Source organism: Coloeus monedula (genome assembly GCF_965178545.1).
Source record: "Coloeus monedula genome assembly, chromosome: 19".
Lineage (NCBI taxonomy): Eukaryota > Metazoa > Chordata > Aves > Passeriformes > Corvidae > Coloeus > Coloeus monedula.
The window spans coordinates 1,097,692-1,107,200 of record NC_138799.1 but is presented as its reverse complement, the minus strand read 5'-3'; the positions used below and the strand labels follow the sequence as shown (position 1 = coordinate 1,107,200).

The following is a 9,509-nucleotide window of genomic DNA, read 5'->3' as shown; positions in this document are numbered from 1 at the left end:
CTCTCAGGCCTCGTGGCAGTGCCCTGGGGGGCTGACATCGGCCCTGGTGCTATTTGCACCTGGAGCTGGCCCCAGGTCCTGTCTCAGTTCCAGCTGTGTCAGTGGCAGTCACAGCAGGGCTGGATGAGCGGCTCCAGCCCAGCCCATCCCCACTGGACAGCTGGACACACACAGAGGGCCGGGGCAGGGAGGGAGAGGGCGCGTGGCAGCGCACTGGGGCGACCATCCCAGCCCCCCCAGATGCCTTGGCAGGGCCAAGCACGGCTGAGCTGTTCCCCCTGGGGCTCCTGCCCTAGTGCAGGGGTGGCAGTGCTGTGCCCAGGGGCTGTGCCCTCAGGTGCCCCCAGGGCTGCCCCACAGCTCCGTGGCCCTGCTGGACTCGGCCTCCATCCCTCACCCTCCACACAGCGACCCCGTGGGAGCTTTAGGAAGCTGCTGCTCCACCTGGCCCCAAGGCCCACCCTGCCCTGCCCATCACCCCTGTGCTGTAGGACTGGACTGTCCAGCATCACCTGTGACAGTTTGGGGCGACTGAGCCCCGTGGGTCTTTCAGGCAACACATTTGTGTGGTTTCTCTGTCCATGTGCCTCAGAGTCGGTGGATTTTTAGACTGAACCAGCAAATGGAGCCAGGGTTGGAGCTGAGGGTTCAGCAATCGTCGTTCAGGGGCTCTGCAGCTCCCAGGTGGTTGAGTTACAAATGCTGAGAAAAAACCCCACTGGCCCAGCAGTGGAGGTGGGATTGTCCCTTTGCCATTAGGGTTTGTATGGTCCTTCCTTCCTGTGCATCCTCTGCTGCATTTGACTGTTTACATTTGTTTTATTGTACATAGATTTGTAAACATAATACCTTTGCCTGAGGTCTTTGTACATAACTTGGGCTTTGTAGCTTTATTTATTCAGCCTCTCTCTGGCATGTTTCCATAGGATGTACCGTTCCACCCTGGTGCCACTGACATGATGTGGTTTCAAAAGAATGAAAACAAATGAGACTAATCTTCCAAAAATAAAGTTCTTTTAATGTGGAATCAGTGGATTTTGCAGAACCAGTGGCCGTGGCTCTTACTTTGTCCCGTAGGGGTTTCTGCCATGGCCCAGGGAGGGCCGGTGTTCAGGCAGTGCCACATCATCTCACACCCCTGCCCTTGGGAGAGCGGCTCGGTTTGGGCCAGGGGCACGGGCACTGCTGGGGCTGAGCACACACCGGCCCAGCCTCTGCTGCTGGCCCTCAGGGGGGACACAGCTGGCGACATGCTGGAAGCCTCCAGCTGCCTTCCGGGGGATTTCTGCCTCCGTGGAGCAGCTGGAAGGTGTTTCCTGTGCACAAGAGCCGGGCTGGGGCCCGAGCCGGGGCTGCCGCTGCTGCCGCTGTCCGGCCGGGCTCGGCTCCGCTGTCCAGCCCGGGGCTGTGCTCGTGTCCGGCCCTGCACGGACACCCCGCATGGACACCCTGGATGGACACCCCGGATGGACACCCCAGCACCCCCCGTTCCTCTGGGGACGCACTCGCTGCCAGCTCCTGCCAGACCCTCAGACGCCCTGAGCCCAGTGGGGTCACCCTCCCTGCGCCCGCCCGCCCTCCTGCCCCGTTCCAGTCCCAGCTCACAGCCGAGCCCGGGCCGGCTGCCAGGGACAGGGACAGGCCCTGCCCCGCTCCCAGCCGTGCCAGCAGCAGCGAAAAGCCCTTCCTCATCCCTTCTTTTCCACAGCAGTGAAGGAGGAAAAGGTTGCCCAGGACTAAGTTCCATCCAGGAGCCTGTGCCCACCCCTGGGCTCCAGCAGCCCCTCGATGCTGGAGGCTCCAGCCCCAAGCCAGGCCCCGGGAGCCACAGGTCCCCTGGAAAGGGTGGGAGCAGCACCCACCCAGCCCCTGTGCCTGCTCTGTGTCCTCATTCCCTCACGTTTTTAACCCACTCACCTTCCTCCCCCTTTCCCACCTCTCTAGGGGGAGCCAAAAGCTCCCAGCCCAGACTTCTGCAGCTCCTGGGCCTTTCCTCCCCCAGCTCTAGGGCAGGTTCTGCACCCCAGGACCCCAAAATATGGGATGCAAATGCTCAGGCAGGAGCCCAGACCCTGCTGAAGGCACAAGTGGGGCTGTGCCTGTGCCACGGCCCTGAGGGGCAGCAGGAGAGCTCAGAGCTCCCTTTGTGCTCCAGCTGGGCCCTGCCAGTGGCATTCAAAGGCAAGGGCACAGCTTGGACCAAGCCATTGATGCTGTATTTAGGTCAAAATAAAAGGAAAAAAAAAGCAAACAAACAAAACAGGAAAAAGGGAAAAGGCAGCTTCCAGTCATATCTCGTTTATTAAGGTCTATGCCAGCCTCGGGAGAGCTCTTCCAGTAAGTAAACAGAGCAGGCGGCCGCATCTATAATGAATAAATTTATTGTCTTACAAAAATCATTGTCTAGAAATATGGGTATACAAGAAAACAAGATATTTGCAGTCAGACGCCTGGTGGTCAACAGCCAGTTTGATTAAAAATATCCAAACACACACAACAAAACCTTTGCGACAGATGTTAAAGCTTTTAACCAAAAAGGGAAATCCACGGGTTTTGAGCATGTGGCAGAGGAAGTTTCCTAGTTAACACTGATTCATTGTCACTAATATCAATAATACCACTTGGACTAGAGAGGTACATGATATGAAGCACAGTCAAAATTAATACATTAAATCATTGTTATATAGGCAAATTATATATGTAACGTTGTCTTAGTACTGTAGTGTCTAAGGCACTTTCTGTAATGTCAGTTTTCAGCTATTTAAACAAAAAGAACGCTAACTACTCACTGTAATACTGCTCAAAATAAAAAAACAACAACAAAACAACAACAAAAAAAAAAAAAGGATTCACATCCACTGGCATGTTAACTGTAGGCAGGCAACATCCATCCATCCAGGGCGGGAGCCCCGAGCCCCGGCCCCGCAGGACCCCGGGGCTGCCGGGGGTCCCGGAGCCTCCCACGCCCTGACTCGGCCTCACATTAATAAATTAGTTTTGCCTGTGCTGTGTGTTTATTTCCCACTGGTGTTCACATTATCCCAGCCTGGGTGTCTGCAGGGCCCCGGGGGCTCTGAGCACGCAGGGCTGTACAGGGGACGGGGACCCACCTCGGTGTGCCTGGACTGCATGGACACGAACGGATGGAGCAGGTGCTGAGAACACTTCAAATGGGATTGCAGGATAAAAATGGACACTACTCACTCATCCCTACACTTCCCTCTAACACTTCCCAAGGCCGTTTTTCACAGTTCACTCAGGGGTTGTGTGCGGATCACAACAATTGGGAGAAAAGAAAGAAACAGGTGCGGTTTGGTCTTCACTGATCTGAGAGACTGCGCCCAGCCTGGGGCCGGCGAGCCCGGAGCCTGAAGGATGCTGCTGGACACAAGGCATGCACAGCCACGGCAAGGGGTCTGTCCTGGCCACCCACCCGCTGGGAATGACGCTTCTGGATTGATAAAAAAAAGTTTCATCCTTCACATGATGCTTTATAAAATGGCTTTACAATGAGTATCTGGAAAAGAGATGCACTGAACAGAGACGATCCCGGTTGTTTACTATATATAAAAAAGCAGTTGTACCTATTATCTGAAGCAGGGTACAGTGTGGTGAGGCTGGAGAGCCTTAAGACATGGTTGACCTATGATAAGGAACCTTGTAGCACATGCCGAGGGTCGTAAGGCAGCTTTCCGGCCACAAGGCAGTTCCGAGGGCAGGGCAGGGCGCTCCGAGTGCTCCTGCCCGGGGCTGGAAAGGTCTCTGCATGCAGGCGGGGCCGGGCGCTACTCGGCGGGGGCGGGCGGGGCCTCGTTCACGTCGCTGCCTTTGCTCTCGGCATCGTCGTCCGACAGCTCCAGCGAGGCGCCCTCGATGTGCAGCTGCCGCCGCCCCGAGCGGCTCGAGGAGAAGGTGATGGGCCCTCCCCTCCTGCGAACCGGGGAACGGAGCGGGGTGAGGGTCCTGCACAGCCCGGGCCAGCCCAGAGCACCGCAGGGCTTGGGCTGGGCTGGGCTGGGCTGGGGGGATCCTAAAGCTCAGCTCATCCCACCCCTGCCACAGCTCATCCCACACCTCCCACTGTCCCAGGCTGCTCCAAGCCCCAATGTCCAGCCTGGCCTTGGGCACTGCCAGGGATCCAGGGGCAGCCCCAGCTGCTCTGGGCACCCTGTGCCAGGGCCTGGGACCCTCACAGGGAGGAATTTCTCCCATCTAACGCTGCCCTCGGGCAGTGGGAACCATTCCCTGTGTCCTGTCCCTCCAGGCCCTTGTCCAAAGTCCCTTCAGGAACTGAAAGGTCACCCTGGCAGCCCTGTGGGAATGGGGCAGCTCAGTCCCACAGGGAGTCTCAAAGCCCCCTCCCTGCCCAGGGAGCCAGAACCCTGAGTTCCACCAACACCTCTCTGGCATTCCTGCTCAGTTTATACCTCACCTTAGGTTTACAAGTCTCCAGTAACCTAAACTGCTGTCTCTGTAGGAGCACCCAGCAGAGACAAGAGCAGGTTCTGTACAAAATTCCAAGGCTGCCGGGAAGCTCAGCTCAGCAGCTCCAGCCAGGCCCAGCCCCTCTGTGCCCCTCAGCGTGGCTGACGGGCTGCAGGAGCCTCATCCCTGCTGACTCCCCCCTATCCCTGGCACAGACCTGGGTCCCACAGACCTGCTCTCGAGGAAACTGCTGCAACATCCCCAAAAGTGAGGGCCAGGAAAAACAGGGCCAGCACCAGCCACTGGAAAGGCACAACTGAGCCACCTCCTCTGTCACATTTACCTGTGGCTGGGTTGAACTGGCTACCCAGGGAACCTGCCAATGGAAACTCTGAGGAGTCTGAGCTCAGGAGCTGTCAGGAATATCCCTGTGGAATATCTGGCAGCTTCCTTGTTCCCATCACCAGGCTCCAGTTTGACCCATTCCCTCATCTCAGCAGTTCCTAGCTGGATGTTCCCCAGGGACGATGGAGGGTCTGGGGGCTCGGAAGGGCTCAGGCAGATCCCAGTCCCAGTGTTCCAGTGGCACTGACCTTAGCCTGTTTTTGAGGGTGCTGACCTCCCGGCTCAGCCCCTCGTTGGCCTCCGTGGCATCATCCAGCTCCCGCTGCAGCTTGCGCCGGGACGCGTTGGCGCGCGTGGCTTCCTCCTCCGCCTCCTCCAGCTGCCGCTTCAGCTGCTTCATCCTGGCATTGGCCTTCTCCATCTGCAGCCAAAGCCAGCACTCGGGGTCACCCCAACAGCTGCACCCCAACCCTGCTCCCCCCAGCTGGGGACGCAGCACAGCCTCAGTGCCCGGGAACACCACGGAGCTCCTGGCTCTGGGAGAGCAGGCTGGGAACAGCCCAGCCCAGCAGAGCTCACACACACAGGGAGAATCCCTGCTGGGCTTTCTCTGCTGGTTTAACCATCACTGTAGATTCCCTTATGTATTTCCATTCCAATTCCTCTTCACAAGCCCTTCCCACCCCAGGGAGGTTTTCCTGACCCCCACACACCTGTTCCTTGTACTGGTCCGCGTGGCGCCGCTCGTCCTCCACCTGCATGAAAACCTCCTTCAGCTTCTTCTCCGTGCGGCGCACCAGCTTGTTGGCAGCTGCTCTTTCCCTGGAACAATCCAAAGCCATCCTTTGTCCCAGTACTTGAGGGCTGGGAACACGAGATCTGTCCCTCCTGAAGGTGTAACTGAGCTCTCTGAACATGCCAGACACCAGCAATGGAACTGACTCGTGCCAGGGGCTGCCTGGGATGCAGGGATGCAGCTCTCAGAGCACAAAGCCTTTGCCCTGGGGCCATGTGAGCATGGAAAGAGGGCTCAGAGGGTGCCCTCACAAGGAGATTGGACAGAGCAGCTTTAAAGATGCTGCTTAACCAGTAACACGGTCCTGCTGCAGAGCCCAGGGCACGGAAAGGACAGAGGTGGCAGTAGGACACCCCCAGCTGCAGATGGGGGGAGGAACCAGCTAAAAAAGTGAATTTTGAGAATAGGATTGAAAGGACAGATGGATAATTCACTGCAGAAAGACTTCTGGAGAGCACAGGATTAGTCTCAAACTGTCCCACCTAAGCTGTTCCTCTAACCAAGCAACCAGGGGTCTCAAGGGGACATTTCACCTTGTCCCAGGAAACTCCTGCAGCACCTTGTGGCTCTGGGACATCAACACCTTGCAGGGTTCATCCAGCTGGCAGGAAGCAAATCGATTCTGAAACTCCCAACCCCAGTTACTCTACAGCTGCCTTGGTAAAGTTTATCCCCTAAACAGGAGTCTCCAGACAATAAACCCAAGGCCTTTCAGAAACTTCCAGCATGGAACTTTCAGCCCTTTAACCCATACAGGCAACCAGGTCTTTCCCCTTACTTGGCTTCCTGCTCGAGCTGTTCTTCGAGCTGTGCAATCTTGGCTTCTAGAGTAGAAATTGTTGCCTTGAATTTGGACTTGACAGAGCCCTCCAGTTCCTGCAGCTTGGCCTTGAGCTCCTTGTTCTGCCTCTCCAGCTGCTGCCGCGCGTTCTCGCTCTTCTGGGCCGCGCTGCGCTCGCCGGCCAGCTCCGAGTTAAGCGTGTCCACCTGGCAGGGAGGGGACAGGGGTCACTCAGTGCCACCAGAGCCTCCGTGGATGTCACCCCCAGCAGCGGCTGCCCCTGGGCTCACCTGCAGCGTGGTCTTTCGGAAGCGCTCGTTGAGCAGCTCCATGTTGCTCTGCTCCTCCTCCAGCTCCTCCTCCAGCTGGGCAATCCGAGCCTCCAGCCGGCGCTTCTCGTCCAGCAGTGCTGACCTGCACAGGGGAAGGGGTCAGAGCGTGTCCAGAGCCCACAGAGCTCCTGGGGAAGTCACTTAGGATCAGGGAGTCTCCTGAGCTAGAAGGGATCCAGAAAGATCCAGCCCCTGTCCCTGCACAGACACCCCAACATTCCCACCCTGGGCATCCCTGGCAGCGCTGTCCCAACGCTCCTGGAGCTCTGGCAGCCTCGGGGCCGTGCCCATTCCCTGGGGAGCCTGGGCAGTGCCCAGCACCTTCTGGGGAAGAACCTTTCCCTGGGATCCAGCCTGAGCCTCCCTGTCCCAGCCCAGACTCACTTTCCAGAGGCGCTGTTGGCGATCTCGTCCGCCAGCTCGTCCCGCTCCTGCTCCGCGTGCCGCCGGGCGCGCTCCGACGCCGCGAACTCCTGCCGAGGGTGGGAAAGAGTCAGTGCAGCCTCGGGAACCCTACAGCTTCTGCAAACAGCTCAGCCTCCTAACACCTTCTGGGAGATGCTGTGAACTGGGATATCCCTGGGGGCTTTTAATGGATAAGCCAGCAGGACACATCAGCCGGATATTCCCGCACTGCCCGGGGACTGCAGTGGGGTTACTTCTCCCTGTTCCCCACACAAAGCAAGGCGAAAAAAATCCAGGAAGATCAGTAACACCCAAGCCCTCAGCAGCAGGAGCAACCACTGTGCCACATGCTCTGACCGACACAGTCAGTGTACAGCAGGTGCTAAATTAAGCAAATGTTTTAGGCTCTCACAGAGCTCTCAGCATGAAGGCAAGAAGAGAATAAAAATTGAAAAGCTTTAGCACAACAGCACACACAGCACTGAACCGCAGATTATAAATCCCTTAAGTGGCAGAAACACTCAAGCATTTGCTAAGGACAATTAAATGCTCTACGAGTGCCACACTGATGCCTGAAGGCCACCAAAGTCCACCTGGAGAAGCTCCAGGCAGTGCCACGTTATCTGGGAAGGCTCCAAGGGAAGTGTGGTGAGTCTGGAGAACTGCTGCAGGCCTTGTTCTGCAGCTAAAGCAGACAAGAGAGGCACAGGGACACTCTGCAGTCTGACCTTGTGGCAGCACAGGGCGAGAGTGGAAGATGAGAGAGAGGCAGCAAGACTTGGAGCTCTTACATAAAGTGCCAACATTGATGCCCATAAGAGAAAGGGCTGAGAGGGTAGAGGGATAAACCTCCACACACACAAATCGTTCACTGAGGCCAGAAAGGAAATTGTAAATATATAAACCCTAAGAACCCATTTCAGTGCTGACACTGAGCACTGCACCTCTCAGAGACTCCTGAACCACCCAGCACACCGTAGGGAAGGCTCAAGTGTGTTTAAGCAGCAGTAAAGCTTCCCTGCTATCCAGGAAGCCCAGACTCCTGGAATGATTCCTACGAAGCTGTGAAGACCTCAGTGATGACCTGGAGCAGAGGAACCAGAGTTCTCCTGGCTCCCATTTCTCTGGTTAACTCACCACCTTGTTTTTTTAGTACTTTCACTCTCTGCCTTACTCTGGGAAGAAAAACAAATCTTTTGGATTTCCAACTCACCTCTTGGAGCTGGAGTATTTCTGCTTCGAGACTTTTGAGCTTCTTCTCACTCTCTTTGGACTGGGCAAAGATCTCATCCCTGGATGCTCGGGCCTCTTCCAGCTCCCGCTGGTAGTCCTTCATCTGAGCCTGCAGGTGGAAAGCAGGGTAAGGAACAGCCAGGCTGCATTAGGACAATCACAAGATCCATTCTAGCTCTGATGCATTCCAGCCCCTAAGAGATAAAGCTTTTCTCCCTAAGTGGCTTCATTCCACTTAAAGGCATTTCCAGTTCTTCTGTATTGTAGAAGTTCATTTTCTCATCCTTCCACCCTTCAATGCCTGGTCAGAAATATCACATTCCAAGACTCCAAGCATTCCACAGAATTATAGAGTGGAATTTTAGAATGGCCTGAGCTGCAAGGGACCTTAATTATCATCCAGTCACACCCCTGCCATGGCAGGGACACCTTCCACTATCCCAGGTTGCTCCAAGCCCCATCCAAGCTGGCCTTGGACACCTCCAGGGATATGGAAAGTGTTTTTTGTGGCAGGGGGGTTTGGAACGAGATGAGCCTAAAGGTTCCTTCCAACCCAAACCATTCTGAGAGTCTGTAAAAGGGTAAGTTTTGAGTAGAGCATAAATCCAGGTCAGATACTCTCAGACCCATGAGTGGAGTCTGATGCTCCCTCTGCCTTCAGCTGCACTGAATGGAAGCAGTCCCTGGGCAGCTCCCAGGACAGAACCAGCTCCCTGATCAGCTGTGCCTACCTGGAGCTTCCTGAGCTGTTTGATGGCCTCATCCCGGGCCTTGTTTGCAGCCTCTATCTGCCCCTCCAGGTCCTTCAGGTCCATCTCCAGTTTCTTCTTGGCTGCCACGGCCAGCGCCCGCTGCTTGCGCTCGTCCTCCAGCTCGGCCTCCAGCTCCCGCACCTGGGGACCACGGGCAGGATCAGCCCCTGCAGGGCCACACAGCCCTCCCAAAAGGCCTGCCCAGAGCACAGGGACACCTCTCCATGGGAAAAGGCCACGGAATGGCAGCTAGGGGGAAGGCACTGTGGATGGCAAGGCCAAATCCCAAATGAAGCAGAGACCTCTGCACTGAGCAAAAGGGAAACCCGAGGAAAGAACTCAGCATCTGGAGCATCTCCATTTCAGCCTCCTGCCCCACCACTCCCATCCACCACAGGGGATGGCTCCAGGGCAGATGTCACTAACTCAGATGGAAAATA

At 56.4% G+C, this 9,509-nt stretch overlaps 1 protein-coding gene across 1 annotated transcript in view; it reads right to left on the bottom strand.

Moving 5' to 3' along the window:
• Positions 1-2,303: 2,303 nt before the first annotated feature.
• The window catches only part of MYH10 (myosin heavy chain 10), a 91,714-nt gene continuing 84,508 nt past the window's right edge, over positions 2,304-9,509 (bottom strand). Inside the window, exons 34-41 of the mRNA XM_082294149.1 lie at positions 9,049-9,210; positions 8,298-8,426; positions 7,064-7,152; positions 6,638-6,761; positions 6,345-6,553; positions 5,484-5,592; positions 5,019-5,191; positions 2,304-3,930 (exon numbers count right to left, since the gene is read on the bottom strand). Of these exons, the coding sequence (XP_082150275.1) occupies positions 3,786-3,930; positions 5,019-5,191; positions 5,484-5,592; positions 6,345-6,553; positions 6,638-6,761; positions 7,064-7,152; positions 8,298-8,426; positions 9,049-9,210 (1,140 nt within the window). The 3' untranslated portion in view covers positions 2,304-3,785. The remainder of the gene's footprint in view (positions 3,931-5,018; positions 5,192-5,483; positions 5,593-6,344; positions 6,554-6,637; positions 6,762-7,063; positions 7,153-8,297; positions 8,427-9,048; positions 9,211-9,509) is intronic.